Source organism: Galeopterus variegatus, unplaced genomic scaffold (genome assembly GCF_000696425.1).
Source record: "Galeopterus variegatus unplaced genomic scaffold, G_variegatus-3.0.2 Scaffold813, whole genome shotgun sequence".
NCBI lineage: Eukaryota > Metazoa > Chordata > Mammalia > Dermoptera > Cynocephalidae > Galeopterus > Galeopterus variegatus.
Genome location: NW_007726924.1, coordinates 160556 through 183054, shown reverse-complemented (window position 1 = coordinate 183054; position 22499 = coordinate 160556). Strand labels below are relative to the sequence as shown.

Here is a 22499-nt window from a genome sequence, read left to right as displayed (position 1 = left end):
ATTCCACTTTTTCAGGAACTTTTTTTTTTTTTTGTCCTTTTTGAGACCGGCCACACCGCACTCAGCCAGTGAGCGCTGTGAGCGCACCGGTCATCCCTATATAGGACCTGAACCCGCGGTGGGAGCGCCACACTCGCTCCCAGCGCCACACTCTCCCGAGTGCGCCACGGGTTTGTCCCTTTCAGAAACTTTTTGAAGTCTTCTTGTATAAATCTTTGCTCAGTCTCACTTGCAATGAGAGAAATGCAAATTACAACTACACTGAGACACCATTTTTCTTTTATCAGATTATAAATATGCAAAAATTTGACACCACACTGTGTTTATGAGGCTGTGGGGAAATAGGCAGTCTCTTCTCTTGCTGGTGGGAGTACAAGTTGGTACTACTCTTTTGGAGGACAACTTAATATTTATCAGAACTCCTGAGGTAAATACTCTTTAGCACAATAATCCCACTTTTAGAAATATTTGCACTGGGTTAAATGACATATGTATAGTGTTATTCATTGTAGCATTGTTTATAATAGCAAAAGATTAGAAACAACTGTCAGTAAAGAACTACTAAATAAATGACGAGATTTCAATGCAGTGAAATACTATAAGGTTATAGGAAATAATAAGGAAGCTCTCTAGGCTGTAGACAGGGGACTGGGGGAAACAGGGGCAGCAGTTATGGGGAATGGCAGTTGGTCACCGAGAGATGAAATCCAAATTGCCATGTGGCCTCAGTGGAGGTCAACCATCATGAGTTGTGGAGACAGCAGGCAGCGTAGTTTAGTGCCCTTCCCCAGAAAATCTTGGCTGCCCAGTGCTATAAGCAGAAGTTACCCATGCCAAGGACTAGAAGCCAAGAGCAGAGAATGTGGGGCTGCCTGCCTGGTTTACAGATTCCTGGGAGACAGCAAGGACAGAGTGGCAACAGCCTCCCAGGGCATTTAGGCTGGGTAAGGGGGCAAGTGAAGTTGAAGTAGGATGGAGTCAGAAGGAGCTAGAAGAATAATGTGCCTCATTTTCCATATTTTAGATAACATTGTATATAGCCATTGCTAAAAATATTTAATGCCAGTAGGCACTCATTAATGTCAAGGACTACTCTACGTTTTATATGTATCTTGCTTATTTAACATCATAAGCCTCATGCCATTTGTGTTATTTAGTTCAATGGCTTGGTATTTCATTATGTGTAATAGCTAATGTGTTTACAATTGAACATGTGGTTTTTTCCATTTTTTTACTACTATAGATAGTACTGAAGTAAAAAAAAAAAAAGTGTCCCAAGGGCTTCACTTTTATTATTAGTTTTTCATACACCACCCCTCTGAGATAGGCATTGTTACCCATAATTGACAGATGAGAAAAGAAGGAGACTGTATTAGAGAAGTTAAATAACTTGTACAAGGACACCTGGCTAGTGAATCTGCACCTGGAGTCACTATGCTAAGTGTGTTTATGAGTCGCTTCAGTTTTCTTATGAGACAGCAGTGATGGTCCTGATTCGGGAATATTCTGCTTCCCTTCCATCCTGGCTTGAAGGTGGCAGCATCTCACACAAGGCCTGTAAGACTGGCCCGAAAGCATGAATCCTATTTCTCGGGAAGGCTCATCTCACAAAGACCAGGAGGCAGAGATCGATGCAATAGTGGGAGGTTTTTATTTCCAGCAAGCTGGGGCCGCCCCGCATTCAAGACATAAGCGACCCCGAATTCACAATGCAAGCAGCTTTTATACAGTTTTTTTTGAACAGATATTGTGATAGGATCAACTGTTGGTTATCTGTGGAACTTTTAGATTTACAGGTGGCCTTCAGCTGGCGCCTTTTGGGTTTACAGGTGGGTTTTAGCAGGCTGGCACCCCTTTAGCGCATTTCTCAATTGTTTACCTTCCCCGGGGCCTGGCTTTGAACCAGCTATTTCCTGGAACCGGTAGGGGCTGTTAATGTTTAGTGTGCTCGGGCCTGAACCTTGTCATGGCCCCTGATAATCTGCGTTGCTTATGCATTGTTACAAGACTGCGTACATTAAGGTTATGTTTTTCTATAATTCTACTACTTATATTCTATGCCCCCCCTACATTACAATTTATTTCCAACAGGCCAAGGAGTGAGGGGTGGGGTCAGCATCTTCCTGGGGTTTCCAGAGCCAACTGGGGCTGCTGGGGACTTCCCCAAACTCAAGGGAACTGCTAGTTTTAGGACCTCACTGACTGCTCCCTGACCTCTCCCCAGAGACCGCAGCTCCATAGAGAGAGAAGTTCTGCAGCTGCCAGCTCTCTGAGCTTCTGCAAGAGGGAAGATAAGGGGGTGGGTGGGTAGGCCCGTATTTAAAGAGGATCCTTAAGAGAGTGTGACCTATTCTCTCAGACAATACCCAGAGGGAAAGGAAGCGGGGAGAGGTGGCAGGACAGGAAACGATTCTGGAGGGTAGGGTGTGGGGGGGGCAGTGATAACAGAGGGAGGTCACAGCTTTATATCCAGGCTGACTAGGTTTAGTCTTTGAAGTCACAAAGGTGTCAGGGTGAAGGGCTTCTGCAGAGAATCAGTCACCAGATCAAAGAAGATCAGCACGCCAGCCACGCTAGTAATCCTATGAGGGGTTGGTTTAGTACAAATAGAAGGAAGGCGCTGACTGCCACTGTAGGAGGAAACTGGAATCTAGTTACCCGAGGAAGCTGGAAGTGTACACAGAGACAAGAAGGATTTAGATTCATTTGGGGATGACAGGTCTCTGATCTCAGGGAAGTTGGGGTCTGTCTCTACCAAGATGCTGAAAAGCTCTGGCCCCATTGTCCTTGACAGAGACCAGAGAGGGAAGCCACAGAGAGGTCTGGAAGGACAGAAGAGTGCAGCTGAGAGGCTGTGGTGGGTGGCCTCAGTCTTCTCACTCCTGCAGGAGGCTGGGGCTGGGGTGGGGTGGGGGTGTCTGGGGCTGAGACTCCAAGGGCAAGAACTGGTGGACCAAGGACCTATTCCTTGATCCCTTCTGTGAGGGCAAATAGTTTGACAGGCAACACATTTCTAACAACAATAACGATTTGAATCTAAACACCTTTGAGGCAGGAACGAACTCATGTGCAGCCACAGTCCTCACCTCTCCCAGTGTCACACCCAGTAGGGTCCGCTCATTTACATGGCCTGCTGGCTGCTGCAGGTATTAGATTTTGGACCTTTGAGACCCCTGCAGTACCACCTTTGAGTACCCCAGGTTGAGGGAGATCAGAGAGGAGGCTCAGGTTCCTGGAGGCCCCTAACTTTGCCAGCTCCGGCAGCAGGCTTTGCTGGCTGCTGGCTCAGCTCCCCCAGACACTGCTCCCCCATGCGGCACATCCTAGTACAGTTCTTCGTAGGGGGAGGGACTGTTTTGCACTGAGCATCCTGGCACTATCCATAAAGGCCAACAGTGTCCCCTACTTATTGTGACAATCACACATTTCTAAATGCCCCGTGGAGATGGCGAGGTATCACCCTCGCTGAGAGCTATCAGGTTCCCTCTTTGGTGCTGGGGAAGTGACTTCCACTCTGCCAGTCTTTTCCTGGCATGGAAACACAGAGACTCGGAAGCCAAGCGCAAGTGCTGTTTATTATGACAATGTCGACGGGTGAAGGAGAGAAGAGGTTGTGCCAGCAGGGGTGGTCAGCAGGCAGGTTCTAAGCAGGACAGAAAGCGTGGAGAGCATGAAGTGGGCTACAAGCCCCTCCCCTACCCTGGGGGACAATGGGGAAGATTCACTCCTTAGTAAAATATACGAGCCAGCGAGAGAGATAGAGAGAGAGAGAGAGACTGTAGGGTAAATCTAGCCACCAGAAGCCTGGCTGGGGAAAGAGAGCAACCCTTCGGGCTGGGAGGGTGGGCTGGAAGGTCCCACTGCTGGAGTAGACATGGCATCTGGGGCTCAGGCGCCCCACCTGGAGCCCATCCCATCAACAGAGACCGGGGAGCTGACGGCTACAAGGTGCATCTCTCCCTCCTCGACCAGACCCCCCGCTGGGGTGGCAGGGAGCCAGGCTCCTGCAGCGCCTCTATCCCCACATGATTATCTTCAGCCACTGCGGAGAGACGAGCAGAACTGAGACGGCAAGAGGCGGGGGCAGGGCAGGAGGGCGGGAGGGCGGCGGGAGGGCGGGGCCCCGGGGGAGCGAGATCCCTTCCCCCCCTCCCCACGCACCTGTTCCATGTTCAAGCGGATATGGCCGGTGTTCTTGGGGTCCATGGTTAGAAAGTATGCTGTTTTAGGGAGAAGGCGGGGAGACGGGTTGAAAGCTGAGCCAATAGTGGAAACACTCACACCCGACTAGGTAGGATGTCAGAAAGAGCGTTAGAAGTTCCCTGCTGCTGCTCCCCAGATAAACCCCCCAGCCCAGCGGGAATTAACAGTAACTCATATAGCCTTGCTCCAGCCGGACCCAGTTCCGAGTGCTTTCCATAGGCTCCTTTAAACTGCACCTCAAGCCTACGAGATGCTATTGTTATCCCCATTTTATAGAGGAGGGCATGGAGGCACAGACAGCTCCAGTGACTTGCTCCAGTCCCAGTGCCAGCAGATGGTAGAGCTGGGATTTGAAGCCGGTTCGTCTGTGACCTGTGAGGGGAAGTGGCTGTGGAGCCGTCCTCCTCAGGGTGGGAATGTGGGAGAAGGCCAGTGGTCCCGGCCTAGACTGGGGAGTGGGCAGTTGCCTAACTCACTGAACATGGCCTTCAGCCTCAGGAAACAGCTGATGAAGCTGTCAAAGTCCACCATCATGTCATCACCTGCATACCTGGCCACCAGCACCTGCATCACCTTGTTGTTCAGTTTGATGCCTGGAAGAGAGAGGAGTCCAGGCCTAAGGCCACTGCCTCCCACAATCCTGCCCCAAAACCCTCTCCTGACCCCTGGCCACCTGCTTTCTCAATTGCCAAGCGCATCTCGTAGGAGTTCAAGGTGCCTGACTGGTCCTCATCACACTCTCGAAAGATTTTCTGAAGAGACAGACAGATGTGGTAGGGCCGTGTGCGTGGCACAGTGGTTGAAACAATGAAATACTTCAGTACAGTTGGCTCACAACAACTGGCCAATACCCCACAGGGGTCCACCCACTTCCCCTCCCCCTGAACTTCCGATATTCCTACCACCTAGTGATTGAAGAGTTAATTCCAAGCTTAGGAGGGGACCTCTGGTACCCTGCTCAGTGCTCTCTGCTGCATGCATCCTTTATGACTGGTTGGTACCTGGGCTATCCTGGTTATTAAATATTTTGACTGGCTAATACGTCAATAGACCCTTTCCGTATGTGCTTGTGTGTGTGTGCATGTGTGTGTCTAGTCAGTAGCTCCAGTTCTAGATTCATCCTTACTAGTCCCCATCTCTTTTGAGGACCTCTTTTTCTCACCCCCATAGATTGCCCCTTCAGTGCCCTTTACCGTCCATTTCTTGATTTTTTTCCACAGGATCTGGAACTCTAGAAGCCCCAGCTTGCCAGAGCCATCTTTCTGGGAGGTGGTCAAGGATAGCAGAGAAGGGAGTGAAGAGGAGATTCTGGGGGGCAGGGAAGCAAGGGCTCACTGAGGGGGTACACAAGACCTGGGGCTCCTCTATGGTAACAACCAGAAGAACACCCATCTTTCACTACCCTGGAGCCTAATCTCCATCAGGAAGGAGGACATGGCTGGCCAGAGAGGTGAGCCACCTCTGGGCCAGCTTGAGGGGTGGGGCCCAGGGGAGGGAGAGCACTGGACAGGACTGCCCATGGAAGAAGATACATCCATGATGTTGACCATACAGCGGCATGCATCCAAGCCAAAGCCCTTGGTCTTGAGGTATTTGACTGTGAGAAAGGGAAGGGATATAAGAGAACATAAGGGAATAAGAGATGGAGTGAGTGGGGTATTGTAGGGGACACAGGGAGTGGTCAAGATGGGTTGCAAAATATGGCGGAAGGGTTGTGAGTGGTGGAGTGGGAGACTCACGTTTGAAGGCCATCCTGTTGAGCAGCCTTTGTAGCTGATATATGCCTATCTCCTTGCCCTAGGAAGGGGGACTGTAAACCCCTGCTCCTGCCCCATCAGCCCCACATCCACTTCCCTTCAACCCTCAGCCCGTGGCCCTCTCACCTCTCCTGCCACTATCTCAAACAAATGTATGAAGTCCTGGTCTATGTCATTCTCAGAGGCATACTCCTGTGGGTAAGGGAGTGGGAAAGAGACCCTATCCAAAAAAATTCCTTCACACCCCCTGGATGCTTCCTCCCAACCCCCTAACCCATAGCCACTCTCACCTCTTGGAGTTGCTCAGCATAGTTGACTTCATCCAGTTCCCTGCGCAAACGTGATTGAAAGCTTGAGGTTACCAGGGGTCAGAAAGATGGGGATTTCAGTGGGGTACTCTGCAGAGGTCATGTCATGCATCTGAAGCAATATGGAACAGCTCCATGGAGTCTGGGCTCTAGTTCTGTTTCTGGTTAAGGTTGTGCTACTAACTGGGACTTCACCTCCTCATACCTCAGTTTCCTTGATTGTAAAGTAGGGATGAAGTGGGAGAGGACTAAATGACAGCTCCCTGAGATTGACATCCTACAGGTCTTGGGCAGGGGTCCTTGGAGCAGTGAAGTGTGGCCCCTTACCAGGACTCGCTGTGCTTCTCTGTGAAGACACGAAGTAGGAAGTCAGCATCTTTGTGTGGCTCAAAGGTGGAGGGAATAATGATATATTCCCCCGGAGGCAGCCGGAGTTGGCTGCTCACCTCCCGTGTGTTGGTGAAAATCTCTGAAAAGCCATGATCCTGATACTTCATGAAAAAGTCCTTCTTCAAGTGAGTATCCTGGATGTTCTGAAACTATATGTGCCCTTGAGGTGGGTACAGGACTGGCATGGGAGGGCAGGGAGAGAGGGTCCACCAAGTTGAACAGCCTGGCTCTGCCGGGTTGGGGGCAGGTATCACCACCAGCTTGCTTGGTCTGAACACTGCCCAAGTGGCAGGTAACCCCAATATGGTCTCTTCTTTCCCCACCCCCACCAGGGCCTGAGGGGGTTGGAATCCTAACCCACTGCCTCCCAGAGCCTTTTGCTAAATTCCACTCCTTGCCAATCTACACGCAGCCAAGAGTGGGATGGGTGCCTGCCCAGGATCAAGCCCCACGTCTTCATCTTCTGTACCTCTTTTGGGACCTGGGAAGGGAAGAGAGAGGACGGTCACATCTCTAGGGTGGTGAGGGTTTCAGGCCTGCAGAAGCGGGCGGGGTGTACGTAGAGTGTGTGTGTGCATGCGTGTGTGTGTGTGTGTGTGTGTGTTTGTGTGTGTGTGTGTGTTGGAGGTGTGTTAAGGGCACTGGGGCACTGGTGGGGGGGAGGCATGAGGTCTGACAGCCAAAAGGTCCTGGCATTAAGAATCCCTCAGCTTTGGATAGCAAAGTACAATTTACAGGAAGTTTTGCTGTGGTAGATTTTTATCACTCCAGGTTAAGGAGAGGAAACAGAATCCCAAAGAGGGGAGGTGATTTGCCCAACCTCGCTCTGCTAAAAAGTGAAAGAGCTGGGATGAAAGTCTAGGAGAGCATTTTCTGGAATGCTATTCCATGGAACACTTATGTCCTGTAGGAATTTAATAGGTGATTATTGAAAATGAGGATTGAGGACAAATAAGTTTGTAAAAAGGTGAGTTAAACCAAGTTAAAGAGGTCCCTCTACTGCATAAAAGCTCAGCGCATGTGCACTGTGGAGCTCGGGATGGGGTAGAGACTTTTCTGACTTATTTAACCTTATCTTGAGGCATCTGTTGACCTGGTGGACTCATGGCCTAGGAGGAGAGCAAGGTTTGTGTCTGTTTTTTCTCACTACTGAACTCCTGGAGACTGGACTGGGGGCTGGCATACAGTAAGTGCCCTGTAAATACTTGTTAAATATTTGGGGGTACTTCAAAAAGTTCACGGAAAAATAGAATTAAAAGATAATACGAATCTTTCCGTGAACTTTTTAAAGCACCCTTCAAAAAGTATAAGTGAATGAACAAATGGCCATTTCTAGAACATTGAAAAACATGGTTTATCTTGGGAAATGCTTATCAGAGATTTCTCTTGGCCCCTAGAGTAAGTGCTGTTGATGGGGTGGCTGGGGGGACACTTGGGGGAGCTCTAGAGAAGTCTGGAGAGTCTGAGAGTCAGGACACGGGCTCTGCCTCTGACCCTTGGATGGGTGAGCTGGGCAAATGGCCTCGCCTCTCTGGCCCTCAATCTCCTTCCTCTTCCTCAAAGGCTTTAATATTTGTCAGGACTTTGAAACAATATTTGCCACAAAGCAAGTGCTAGCTAAGTGTTGTAGGTGAAAAAATCTGTGAAAACTGCTGACTCTGCCTCAGAAAGCACAAAACACCACTCAAGAGTCAGGGTTGTGCAGCCTGTTGGAGCATGTCCCACTCCCAGGTGGGCAGTGGCCCTGGGGAGGAAGGGTCTTCAAGGGGTGAGGCCAGGTGAGGGAACAGCCGGGCGCCCACCGAGTAGATGACAAAGCCGATGGTCTGCAGCTGGACTCCCTGTGGCCGTGCGTGCCTCCAGTTCTTCTGCATCAGGGCCACCAGGCAGGTGCACATGACTGAGTCGTCCTCTGTGTTATTGTCTGGGTCGTCCTCCTCCGGGAGACAGATCTTAAATTGGGGGTTGGTCCAGAATGTGTCTGTGGAGGAAGCCGGTCAGGGTGGTTATGCTGGGGACACTTCCCTGGCCACGCCCTTCCCCAGGTGGGCAGAGCTTCCCCAGCCTCAGGCCTGCTTCCTGCACAGGGAGTGGTGGGATCTGGCTGACCGCTGACCTCATGGACCCTGGCCCCCGTGACCTTGTGCCCCAGCCCTGGTTTTGTGGTTAGTCTCTAACCCACCCCTCACTCCCCTAAATCCCCTCACCCACCAGGGTTATTCCTGCAGCCCCCCGCGGTGCTGCCCCTACGCCAGCCTCCCTCATAGAAGGTGGTGTGCCAGTAGCTCTTGTAGTCCCCAGAGAGTGCGTCAGGTGAGAGGTTGCAGATCTCCAGGAGTGTGAAGTTGTCCAGGAAATCTTCGTAGGACATCCTGCAGTAGGGTTTGGGGGGTAGAGCCCATCAGCAGCACACCTGCACCCACAGGCCCCCTCCCCCAGAACCTCCTCACCCAAGGCACAGCAGGGAGGGGGGTAGGGGCTTGGGGGGAGTAGGAAGTCCACCCCAAGCCACACTGACCAGAACTCCCCATCCTCCTTCCTGTGCAGCAGCTGTATCTGGATGTCTGAGGCCACCTCTTCCCACTCCCTGGCACTGGAGCAGAGACAGGCAGTGGAAGAAGAGGGGCAGGGGTCAGGCGGCACCTCCTTCCTCCCCAAGGGACTCCCTCACCCCTGAATGCCTGCCTACTGGGGTCCTGAGTTAGACGGAGAATCTAGAGACAGGGGCTTGCCCTAGTGCACAGGTTATCCTCCCAGATGGGACACTATGCAGTCCTTCAGTGGCACTGCATTGCTCCTTGTGAGGCCTGCTGTGCCCTCTGTTCGCCCCCTGAGACCCATCAGAGACACCCTACTTGTCACTCCAGGCTCCATTCCACTCAATCCGGCCCCAAGGATTCCGGACCCGAATCAGTGTTTGCATCTTGCCTCTGTAGAGGACCTGGCGGGAGGGGGTTAAAGGTCAGGGGCATGGGGTCAGGAGGGAGTTCTCTTCCTTCTCATGACCCTTGGGTAGAGCACAGTTCTCAGGACTCACATCCTGAAGGCCAGTCACTGAGTAAGCATGTCCTCTCACCAGCATCTTCTGGGTCAGTGATTCCAACTCACTATCACTGGTGACCTACAGAGCAGAGAGGGAGGGAAGGCAGTTAGGATCTGGTCAGAGGGACTGGGGCAGCTGAAGAAAGGTGAAAACTCTCTGGGTTCATTTTTTTTGAAAAAATTAAACTTTGTATTTTGAAAGAATTGTAGATTCACATGCGGTTGTAAGAAATAATACAGAGACATCCCATGTACCCTATACTCAGTTTCCCCCAGTAGTAACATCTTGCAAAACTATAGTACAGTATCAAAACCAGGATGTTGGTATTGATGCAATCAGTCAACCTTGCACAGATTTCCCCAGTTTTACTAATACTCATTTGTGTGTGTTCTATGCAAATTCATCACGTGTGGTTTCATGTAACCACCACCACAGTCAAGATACAGAACATCTCCATCACCATGAGCATCCCTCATGTCGCCCTTCTATCACCGCACCCACCTCTTCTCACTACTCCCAGTCCTAACCTCTGACAACCACTAATCTGTTCTTCATTTCTATTATTTTGTGATTTCATGAATGTCATATAGAATTATGCAATGTGTGACTTTTGAAGTTAGCTTCTTTCTTTCAGCATAATTCCTTGAGATCTGTCCTAGTCATCGCATGCATCAGCCATTCATTCTTTTTATTGCTGAGCACTATTCTTCCTTGGTATGTAATCACTATGGTTTGTTTGACCATTCACCTGTTGAAGGACATCTAGATTGTTTCCCGTTTTTGGCTATTATGAATAAAGTTGCTATAAACATTTGTGTACAGGCTTCTGCATGGACATAAGTCTTCATTTCTCTGGAATAAATGCCCAAGAATGCTATTGCTGGGTCATATGGTAGCACTCTGGCTTTACTTATTTATTTGAACAAACATGTGCTGGGTGCCTGTTGCATGCTAGGCCCCTTCCTAAGTCCCAGGGTTCAGCAGTGAATGAGACAAATAGGGTCACCACCCTCACAGAATGTGAGTATTGTCTGGAGAAGACGGGTTATGAATGAATACATAGATAAGCAAGATAATTTAGGGTTTTGTTTGAGAGAAAACCAAAACAAAGTAGAAAGTAAACAGGGTTGGGGCAGCTTCTTTAGATTCGGAGACAAGGAAGGCTAGTCTGAGGAAGGGGCAGTCGAAGTGTGTTTGAGAGAAAACCAAAACAAAGTAGAAAGTAAACAGGGTTGGGGCAGCTTCTTTAGATTGGGAGACAAGGAAGGCTAGTCTGAGGAAGGGGCAGTCGAAGTGAAATGTGAATTAGAGCAGGCAGCCATGCAGATATTTGGGAAAGGAGCCTTCTAGGTGCAAGTAACAGCAGGTGCAAAGGCCCTGAGGCAGGGCCAAGCTGGGCTTACTTCGATGGAGCAGCCCATAAGGGAGGATCGCTCCACAGCCTTCCTGAGGAGCCTCATCAGGTTGTGAGGGGGCCTCTGGAGTTGGAAGCTCTGGGCCACGCCTCCCGTGAAGTCCTCAAAGCCCTCCATGGTGCTGCCCCCCGACAGTGCTTCATAGGACCCGTTCAGCCTGTGGGCACAGAAAGGGTGCTGTTTGGGCTCTGGCATGGAGGCATGAGCTTGGACCTGAGAGGGCATGGTGAGGGAAGGGAGGATCCCCTGCCATCCCCTTGCCTCTTCCCCTGACTCCAGTTGCCCCTTCCTCAGGTCCTGGCACTCACTTGGCATACGCCTTCTCCAGCAGGGCACTCCAGAACTCACTGCGCTCGGATGAGTGCACGAACACCAGCTTGTCATTCTTTGTGGGCAGCCTGTCATCCACCACTACGTCCACCCACTGACCAAACTGCCAAATCTGTAGGCAGGAAGGTGGGCCTCAGAGGGGCAGGGGTGTCTGTCCATCTCAGGTCTCCCCACCCCCCACTACGCTCTCACATGGACACATGCACACGTGCACACTACCTCACACATGTGCACACACACACACGCACACGAATTCACACACGCGTACACACACATGCATACACCTGCACACTACCTCACACACATGCATACGCATACCCACACCTCTTGCGTGAGAACCCTGTCATCCGAGTGCCTCCTGGTGGTCAAGCCCGGTGACATTCCAGTGTTGGAGGTCCCACTCCCAGAATGACTGTATGAATAGTGAGGGAAGGGAATGAAAAGCCTGAACCCCAATCCCAGCCTCCTCTCCAGGTCCTGCCACGGCCTCTAGGGTGACCCCTTCCACCTTTGACCGTAAGCCCTCGCCTGAAAAAAGGACAGCTGGAGTTTAGGATCTCTGAGGTCTTAAAAATGCTATGATTCTCAGAAATATTTCCTTTATTTATTTATTTTTAAAAAGATGACTGGTAAATGTATCTTAACCCTTGACTTGGTGTTGTCAGCACCACACTCTCCCGAGTGAGCCACAGGCTGGTTCTTCTCAGAAATATTTTAGGACATGGAGAATTTGTCCACACATTGCTAAATTAAAGGGACAGATTACAAAAAGTATTTGACAGAGACTACCAATGTCACATACACGTATATATACAGTATATATATATATATACACACACACACACACACACACATAGACAAGGAGAAGAGAGAAAGAGAGCCACAAACTGAAAACCGCTGTTTTCTATTTGGGCTTAAAAAAATTAGCTTGTATGGCTTCTTTCGTGAGCAGAGATTTCTCTATCATTAGGCAAAACCCTACCCAATAAATATTATTTTTCCAAAAGAAAAAAGGCACACTTCAAAGCACATGCGAATTCTCTCTCTCACATGCACACACACACGTACACACACACTCACACCACAAAGCAACTCTGGCTCTCACATTGCCCTTCACCTCAAAATGGAAGATGCCAGCATAGTTTCTCTTGAAGCTCTGCTCCTTGGGCACCACACGGTACAGCAGTTTGGGGCACGTGGTGAGTGAGCCAATGGCAGCCAGCAGCCAGCAGTCTCCTAGAAAGACAGGTGTGGTCTGCCCCCTTGAGCACCCCCATAGGTGTGAGTGGGTCCCAGAATCCGAGCCCTGGAGGAGCAGGAACCTGGCCCTGTGCCCCACTTCCACCCCCCAGCAGAGATGCACCCTCCCTCAGCCCTTCTGCTACAGAGTGTTCAGGAAGGAGGCAAGGAGGGAGAAACTGAGGCAGAGGGACAGGCTTTGGGGAGGTGGGTTTCTGTGTCTTTCCTTTTAGGTGAGAAATTTGCAAATTAGAGCCACATGCTTTTGTTATTTGGAGCTTGGGAAGGAGGTATTTTTGGTCTCAGAGTCTTGCTGCCCACTTTGGGACCTGCTTTCTTTGGGAGAGAGCCAATACTCTCCCATCCCTTGAACAAATCCAGTCACCTTCCCCCACCCCGTGAGTACACTGGCGTAGTGATGAATGCAGGTCCCAAGACATTTCTCCCTTATGTCACCCAGGTTATACTGGAGACCCAGGCTCAGTCTGTATCCCAGCAGGCTCCCTGGAGCCAGGTGTTGATGGGGCACAGGCGCAGTGTCCCTGGCCTGTAGTTTGATTTAAAGGGAAGCCTGCTGGAGAAGAGCAGCCAGAGTCATCCATTCGCAATCTGCCTCCTGGGGCCAGGGAGCAGGGAGGGGAGCATGCTGGGCCAGGCTGAGGTTGAGGGCACTGGGCAAGCTTCTGTGATTACCGATGGCCTCCTGGCTGCCCAGAGGGAGGCAGAGGTGGGAAAGGAAGGTTAAGGATGCTCCAATCCCCATCACCATAAGGGCACCTGGGGAGAAGACAGTTTTCTCCCCCACTGGCCCAGTGTGCTACAGTGGCAGCCAAGGAGCCCAAGGTCTCTGTGGCTTCTACCCTTTTCTTAGGCCCAAGTGGGACTGAATTCTGAATCTTAGCGACTTTAAAAATCTGGAAGCAGCATAGCTGGGTGCGTCTGGTGCAGGGTTTCTCATGAGGTTGCAATCGAGAAACCCACAAGTGGGACTGAATTCTGAATCTTAGCGACTTTAAAAATCTGGAAGCAGCATAGCTGGGTGCATCTGGTGCAGGGTTTCTCATGAGGTTGCAATCGAGAAACCCACCCTGGCCTTATCCCTAAAGAGGCAATGAGGGGTTTGAAGGAAACCGTGCAGTAGGAGCAGGCTTAGGGAGAAAGATCTAGCCCGAGCTATCTATAGGAGCCTGTGGGAGGGTGGGCTGAGTACACCCTATTGCTCCCTATTTGATATTCCAGATAGAAGAAGTTCCAGCATGTGCAGTGGTTTCAAAATATGTCCACAGATTCTTTGACCATCCTGTCCTCAAAAGGTGGAGCCTAATTCCCCTCCCTGTAAGTGTGGGACATATTCAGTGCTTGCTTCTAACAGAGAGAACATGGTGGAAGTTACCGTGTGTGACTCCTGAGACTAGGACATAAAAGGCATATGGCCTCCTGGTCCTCTCTCTTTGATCACTCACTTTGGGGGAGCCAGCTACCATGTCATGTGGACACTCAAGCAGCCCGGTAGAGAAGCCTATTTGTCAAGGAACTGAGGCCTCCTGCCTTGTGAGTGTGCCACCTTGGAAGGACCCATCAGCCCAGTCAGGCCTTCAGATGTGCCGCAGCCCCAGCTGACATCTTGACTGCAACCTCATGAGAGATCCTGCACCAGACCCACCCAGCTATGCTGCTTCCAAATTCGTGACCCACAGAAAGTATGGGATAAGCAATGTTTGCTGTTTTTTTAAAGTCACTAAGTCTTGGCTAATTTATCATGTAACAGTAGATAACTAATCTATCGTCCCAGCTTACCCCCAGACCTAGACTACAGCAGATGGGGGGTGGCACCCAGACCTGGGTAGGGGCAGGAAGACCATGCACGATGACACTCTCACTGTCATCTCCTCAGGAGGAGAGGGGCAGGGAAACAGAAGCAGATTGTTTGAACCTAGGGTGTCTCAGTTTTCCAGACTCAAAATATATGCTGGCACTCCCCCTCAAATATCCTCCCCGATTCACCTCTCCCCACAATGGAGACCAGCTTCCTGCTCCCCACTTACCCAGTACCCCCTGGCAGATGTCTGTTGGAGAGACCCCATCCACAATGAACTGAGGGTTGCTTGTGATCTCCTTTAGTGAAGAAGTAAAGGTTTCAGGATACCACCTCCCCACCTCCCTCCCACCTTTACTGGGGAATTATGTCCACCTTGAAGTTCTGGGGAGGGGTGGGGGGTGGGGGGAGGTTACAGGACCAGCTTGGCATAGCTGTAGGTTGTGATAGCAAAGGTTGGTGGGTGACCTCCCAAGGGTTATCTGGGGGGGTTGGCTTAAGAGTTCAGAACTGTCCCAATTCTGACAGAGGTGGAGCCTAGTGCCAGGGTCAGGATAGGGCAGTGGGAGATTGGAGATTATAAAAGTGACTGGCTGTTGGGGTGGCTAGCAGAGAGGGACAGCCAGGAGAGATGGACACCAACAGCTTGTGGTGTCCAAGCACCCCGTGAGGAAGCGTTTCAAGGTAGAGGGTGTGGTCGGCTTCTCAGATGCTGCCAGCAGGCGGAGTATGATAAGGACCGGCTGTTATATCGTATAACTTCGTATAATGTATGCTGGGGGGTGGGGGGAGGTTACAGGACCAGCTTGGCATAGCTGTAGGTTGTGATAGCAAAGGTTGGTGGGTGACCTCCCAAGGGTTATCTGGGGGGGTTGGCTTAAGAGTTCAGAACTGTCCCAATTCTGACAGAGGTGGAGCCTAGTGCCAGGGTCAGGATAGGGCAGTGGGAGATTGGAGATTATAAAAGTGACTGGCGGGGTCACTACAAGCCCTCCCCAACGAGCCCATGCCTCCTCTCCCAGAGTCCACCTTGGGCCGCAGCCAGGAGATGTTCTGCACATTTCTGGAGTTGGGGCCCAGTTCCTTGAAGCCTAATGAACTGGGTCCAGCAGGGAATAAGGGGTCCTCAAACAGCTCCCCCTTTCTCAGACAGGCTGCTTGCAGCTCCTTAAAGCTCTGGTTATGGTAGTTGCTGGCGCTGTGGTGCTGGCCCACACCCATGGCCTTAAGTCGGCTGCTTTTTATGTGAGCCACCATTCCATTATCCGTTAAAATGGGTTCTGCTTAATAATAAAAAGGCAAATAACCCAATTAAAAAATGGAATAGATATATCTCCAAAGAAGATACACACATGACCAATAATCACATGAAAAAATGCTCAACGTCATTAATCATCAGGGAAATACAAATCAAGACCATAGTGAAGATATAGCACTTCATACCCACTAGAATGGCTATAATAAAAAAGGCAGATAAAAACAAGTGTTGGCGAGAATGTGGAGAAACTGGAACCCTCGTACACTGCAGGTGGGAATGAAAATGGTAAGGCTGCTTTGGGAAACAGTCTGGCAGTTCCTCAAACAGTTAAACGTAGAATTACCAGATAACCCAGCAATTCCACTTCTAGGTAGATACGCAATGGAAACGAAAATGTATGTTCACACCAAAACTTGTACACGAAGGTTCATAGCAGCATTATTCATAATAGCCAAAAAGAGGGGAATAAACTCAAATGTCCAGCAGGTGATGACTGAACAAATAAAACATGGACTATCCACACAATGGAATAATATTCAACAATAAAAAGAAATAATGTAGTGGTACATGCTAAGACATGGATGAATCTTAAGAACATGCTTAGTGAAAGAAGTCAGTCACAAAGAACCCCATGCCGTGTGACTCCCTCTGCGAAGAATGTCTAGAATAGGCACGTCTGTATAGAGACAGAAAGTACATTAGTGGTTGCCTAGGGCTTCAGGAGATGGGGGACTGGAAGTTGATGGCAAAACGGCGTGGGGTTTCTTTTGGGAGGTAATAATGATCTGAAATTGTTTGTGGTGATGGATGCATAACTCTGTGAATATACTAAAAGCTGTCGAATTGTACACTTTAAATGGGTGAATTGGGAGGTATGTGAATTATATTACAACAAAGCTGATAAAAAAAAAATGGCCACCAGACGATTCAAAGGACACTGACTTTTGGAGAGAATGGAATGGAGTGTAAAGGGTGGGTGAGTAGTGGGGAGGGGGCTCCTGGGGTAAGGTGGGGTGTGGATGGGGGAGGGTCCAGGTCGGGAACTGGCCTAGTTGGGGTGGGGGCAGGTGAGTCTCAGAGTAAAAGTCGGGCTGGCTAATAGATTGGAGCCCGCCGGACAGCTGGGGAGCCAGGACACCCTGCCCATGCCCACAGCTCCACCCCAGGAGGGACGGTGACCTGCTTACATTCCTTCGTGAGTGTTGTCCCCACTCACTCATGCACACATGACTGTCTCCCCTCTGTCCCAGGGAAGAGAAGGGCCCCGAGGGGAAAGGAGTGCAGGAGAAGAGGCGATGAGACCACACAGCCACTGTCAACTGAATCTCCAGTCCTACCCGGCTCGTGTACCAGGACCTGTCCTCCCTCAGCCTCCCACAGTCTCAGCTGACTCTGGAAGTTCCTGCACTAGAATAAGGAAGAGACTGCGGGGAAGGGGGAGGAAGGATGTGGTCTAAGTTAAACAGAGCCCAGTTGGGACTGGGGTGTGAAGGAATCAGAGCGAGGAAAGACAGAAGCGGGGCAGCTACAGAGAGGCCGGAGGGCTCCGGGATTGCATGCAGTGAGACCCTGACTGAGCTCACCGAGGAGCGGGAGCAGGGCTCTCAGTCCTTCCTCCCTGGAGTTCACAGAACAGGGAGACTAGTTACCGCCGCAGAGCTGACAGTGCCAACGGCCTGTTCGGTGCCTGCAATACCCCAATTACCAGAAAAGGGAGCAGAGGTCCAGAGGCTAAGTGGCTTGTCCAAGGTCACAGAGTAAGGACTGGTCGGGGGATGAGGTCTGACTGCAGATGTAGCTCTAAGCTTGTGACCTTTGCCCCACACTGCCTCCTGGGGGAAGTGCTTGTCCTGACTTGTCGCTGTGAGCTAAGGGCATGCACAGGCGATTTGTTGCTGAACTTATCTCTTGGTACCCCCTTACTCTTCCCGCTACCCCTGACAAGCAAACCCATTCTCCTCATCCACATTAGTGCCTCCTTGGGACCTCCCTAGGTCCATTAATGACCGCTAAGGGCATGCACAGGCGATTTGTTGCTGAACTTATCTCTTGGTACCCCCTTACTCTTCCTGCTACCCCTGACAAGCAAACCCATTCTCCTCATCCACATTAGTGCCTCCTTGGGACCTCCCTAGGTCCATTAATGACCCCCCCGCTCTCCTGGTCCCCCAAGTTCCCAACACACCTGCATCCCACATCAGAACAAGTCACCAAATCCTTCACAGGGAAGTCCCCTCATATGACCGTAATTTCCCATTGCCACCATCACTGTCCTAGGCCAGGGTCTCTAGACACCCCCTAGCACTCCAAAGGGCTCTTGGCTCATGAAGCTCTCTCCTCCAACTGCTCACCTGTGCTGCCTGCCACATGCTGCACCAACCTGCTTGAGTGAGGTTTTGAACCCCTTACTTCTTCTGGCACCTTCCAGGACATTGCTTTGCTGGCAGGATAAAGCCAGCCCCCAAAGCTTCCTCCAGGCCTGGGCCCACCATTCCCAGCACAAACCCATCCTCTTGACCTCTCCTGAGTGTTCCAGTGTGAGGGAGCCCTGTCTGTCCCACCAGCCATCCTGAGCACCACACCCCAGAAGAGACAGTCCCTCCAAAAGCAACAGTCTCCTTCCTCCCCTCTCTCCCCAGCATTTCAAATTCCACATGTAGGAAGACAGACCCATTTTCTTCCTCGCCCTTCCCTGGCCTGGGGATCTTCCCAGACCCCACCCTGCTCATTCACTACTCACACCCCTGTCACCTCTCCTATCCTCTCCCCACTGCCCAAGATGCTGCTGACCCACATCACAGTGCAGTGAGCATCCGCTAACAGTGAAGCCTCCCACACACTTCACTTAATCCCCCCTGCCTCAGCTTCTCCATCTGTGGAATGGGGTGATATTCTAAGGCATTTGCAATGGTTTCTGGTACAAAACTTATTTAAGAAGTTAACTTTAAATAACAAAAGTCATTTAAAAAGCTAGGCCAGAAGAATAATATACTAACTGACCCCTTTGTCCTAACCTCCTTCCTCCCCACCTGTTTTCCATGATGTTGACTGAGATTTTTAAAATGCAAACCTGATTATAGATACTCCCTCCACCCACCCAGTACTTTATTTTTTATATTTTTTTAAAAGATGACCAGTAAGGGGATCTTAACCCTTGACTTGATTTTATCAGTACCACGCTCTCCCAAGTGAGCCACAGGCCGGCCCCCTGGAATTATTCCTGATCCTATGGGCACACTATGTCCACTAGGAGAAGTCTTGCTCTGTCTCCCAGTCACTGCTCAATGCCCCCTCTTCTGTGAAGCCTCCCCTGACGCACCCAAGAAGAGTTTGGGTCTGCCCTAGCGCCCAGCACTTTCTTTTGTTGTGACACCCATCATTGCCTGCTCACTCTGAGCTGACTCCTCTGTCTTCCCCATGGCTGTGAGCTCTTAAGGGTGACAAGGGACCACAATGTGCACCATTGGGTTTCCTCTGTCTCACACAGCATGTGGCTCCCCCAGCAGGACTCAAAAACACTTTCAATGAATGAGTGAATGAATATCTTGCTTGTCATTGTAGTAATTTTTCATCTATGTTTTATCTCCCCTGCCCCACCCCTACTCCCTGTCCTGCTATAGTCCTGACATACTCTACATTTTGTTTATTGTTTGCCTCCCTCATGAATGAAAGCTAAGGTTTTTGTCTGTTTTGTGTGTTGCTGTATGACTGCTGCTATATTGAGCATATAGTAGGTGTTCAATAAATGTTTTGAGTGCTGTTCCCCAGCAGCTCTGGAAGGGAGGTGGTTTGTGCTCTTAGTTCCTCCCACAGGGTATAGCTCATCCCTGGATTCCCCATTCCAGCAGGGCGCCTCCCAGAGCAGGTACCTGGTAGATGGGGGAACCCACAGAATCCAGCCCACCACTGACCATACGCTCATGCCTGGACTGAGGACCAAAAACAGCTCAGCTCAGCCCAGGGAAGCCAGAGAGCTGGGGTAGGGAATGAGCAAAGGTTCTGATCACGGACAGCATAAAGGCCTTTCTGGAATCCCTCTGGGGTCCCTGGGGTCTGGAGGCTCTTGATCCCCCTAAGAAAAGTTTATTGGCCTTAAGAATCAGATCGAAACCTCAGGATCCTGTCCTTTGCTTCTTCCATTGACCCTGTGGCTTGTGATGAGAAGATTAGGAATCCTCCTCAGTTATAAGACTACCTAGCACTTACAAAGTGTTTATAAAAATAAAAATAGCTGTGTTGAGGACTCACTGCATGTCTGGTACTGTTCTAAACACTTTACATGCATGAACTCATGGAATCCTCATAATAAACCAAATGCTTAGGTTTATTATTATCATTTCTCAGCTACAGATGGAGAAACTGAGGCACAGAGAGGTTGAAGTTCCTCAGGGTCACACATCCCGTGGCAACAGAGTCAGGGTTCACACCTAGGCAGGCTGGTCTTAACCATCACTGGCCGCTTTGCTGGGGGGTGGCCACTGTAGGGGGAACCACCACGGAAGTGGGCCACGGTGGAGGGGGCCACGGTAGAGGGGCAGAGGCTGTGCTGGAGAGAGGGTGAGTGAGGTCAGCAGACCTTGATCCATCCCTTCATCCATTTTACTACAACTTCTATGTGGTCTTTGTTAAGGCAATTCCCCTCTGTGGGCAGCTGGGAGGGGGATTGGGGATAGATAAAGGTGTTGGAAAAGGGGTGGGGAGGTCGCTTATCCCCTTTAGCAGAGCTAGTGCCCTGGGCTGCACCAGAGCCAGAGTGTTGGCTGTGTGACCTCTGGCACATTGCTTTACCTCCCTGAGCCTTGGTTTCCTCACCTGTATAAAGAGGCTGCTATATTCTACTTCAAAGTGCGTTTCAGGGTTAAATAATGCAATATATGTGAAAAAGACTGATGTTCAGTAGGTGCTCAGAAAATGTGAGTCTTGCGGTGCTCTGCCAAGGGTTTGGACCGGTACGGGCGCGACACTGAGGGTTGCGGTCCGTTGCCGGACACGAAAAAAAAGACAAAACGCGGTCCCGGTCCGGTACGGGCATGACACTGAGGGTTGCGGTCCGTTGCCGGACATGAAAAAAAAGACAAAAAGAAAAAAAAAAAAAGAAAATGTGAGTCACCTTCTCCCCACTGACCTGGCTGGTCAACTAGTATTTATTGAGCTCCTTCAGGATCACGTAGCTTCCTGCTATGTGTCACGTGTGCACCCATCCACCATAAGGCTTCCTGGGAATAATGATATTACTCAACATTTTGGGGTCATCTGTGTGCTTGTCGGCCTCTGCCGCTAGATTTGAGCTCTTGAGAGCAAACCCTGGCTCCTCCCAGGCACCCTTGAGGGAGCATTTATTCTGGGCTGGGTACTGAGGACTCCAGGTGAACACATCCCCACATGGAGTTCAGAGAGGGAGAAGGAGACACAGAGACAGGGAGAAGGTGCCAGGGAGATGCCACCGGGGTGGATGGGATAATCAGGGAGGTTCTGGGGGGAATGACTGCCCTTTTTCCCCTGCTCTAGGCTCATTCCACTCCACCGTGAATTCCTGGTTTTGAAAGAATCAGGGTTGGGGAGCAGGAAAGAGGGTGGGTGGAGCCAGAATCTGGGAGTGTCTCCCTTCCCCCATCTCCCTTTACCTCAAGGCCTCTCTCTTCAACCGAGACCCTCTGGGGCTCTCTTGGAAATGGTAGAGGAAGCTCTCTCACAACAAGGGTGTGTGTCTGTGGTGTGGGGAGTGGAGAGAGGATACATGGTTTATTTCCTCATCCAAAGACATTGCGGAGAGGGGACCGTGGGGGATAGACAGCAGAGCTTCCTTCGGATGAAAGGGTTCAGAGAGGAAGGGTAAGGAGCATCCCTGAGAGGGATGAGAACTAAAAACTTCTGCTTCACCCTCTGATCCCGACCTGCAAAGCCAGCAGGTCAGGAGGGGCTATTCCCGTCTGACCTGGGTGGAACTCAGGGCCTGTCCAGAGAGGTTAGCTCAGTGATCCTCAACTGGGGATGATTATATGCTCCCCAGGGAACACTTGGCAATGTCTAGAGACATTTTTGGTTGTCATAAGGTGGGGAGGGGAGGATGCTATTGGCATTAGTGGGTAGAGGCCAGGGATGCTGTCAAACATTCTACAAGCACAGGAAAGCCCCTACAACAAAGAATTTTCCATCCCAAAATGTCAAGAGTTCTGTGGTTGAGAAACCTGGGTTAAGGGAATTGTCCAAGGCCACCAACATGGTCAGGTGAACCACTCCATGCTCTTCCACCATGGGTCACCTCAGGGCGGCCTCTACCCTGGCTTCCCCCAGGACTGCGTGAGCTGGGCTTTCCCAGGGGCCCATAAGGACCACAGATGATGCCAATGTCCAAAAAAGCAGGAGAACATCAGAGGGCAGACTAAGGTGATGAAGATTCAGTCTTACCTCCCTCATCTCCCTGGAGCCCTCTCTTGTCCCCTGGTCATCACCCGAGGAGTCATTTCTCACTGTCCTAACCCCAAACACTGCTTAACACCTGCACACTCAGTCCCCGGGGTCTGAGCTCATGACTCATCTTGACTGGAGGGAGGACTTACACAACCACACACACCACCACAGTTATCATGGAAAACAGCTCTAGAGAGGATGACAGACCCAAGCCCTGTCCCATGGGCTAAGGGCAGGCAAGCTGAGACAGACAGATGGACAGACAAGGCTGACTGTGGGACACACAGGCAGACACCAGAGCAACATATTAAAACAAGACATGAATGGAT

General features: G+C 50.7%; 1 protein-coding gene across 1 annotated transcript; it reads right to left on the bottom strand.

The window, feature by feature from the left end:
- Nucleotides 1-3622: 3622 nt before the first annotated feature.
- Nucleotides 3623-15776, bottom strand: CAPN11 (calpain 11). Its single transcript, XM_008572632.1, has 21 exons — nucleotides 15531-15776; nucleotides 14731-14800; nucleotides 12564-12682; nucleotides 11425-11558; nucleotides 11105-11273; nucleotides 9696-9779; nucleotides 9514-9599; nucleotides 9177-9251; nucleotides 8870-9030; nucleotides 8461-8639; nucleotides 7128-7139; nucleotides 6596-6807; nucleotides 6251-6290; nucleotides 6087-6152; nucleotides 5943-6000; nucleotides 5736-5800; nucleotides 5397-5465; nucleotides 4877-4955; nucleotides 4680-4796; nucleotides 4162-4220; nucleotides 3623-4042 (listed from the first exon to the last, which is right to left on the bottom strand). Exons 1-21 carry the CDS (start codon nucleotides 15756-15758, stop codon nucleotides 4016-4018), a joined length of 2109 nt encoding a protein of 702 aa, XP_008570854.1. The 5' UTR covers nucleotides 15759-15776; the 3' UTR covers nucleotides 3623-4015.
- Between the last annotated feature and the right edge of the window lie 6723 nt (nucleotides 15777-22499).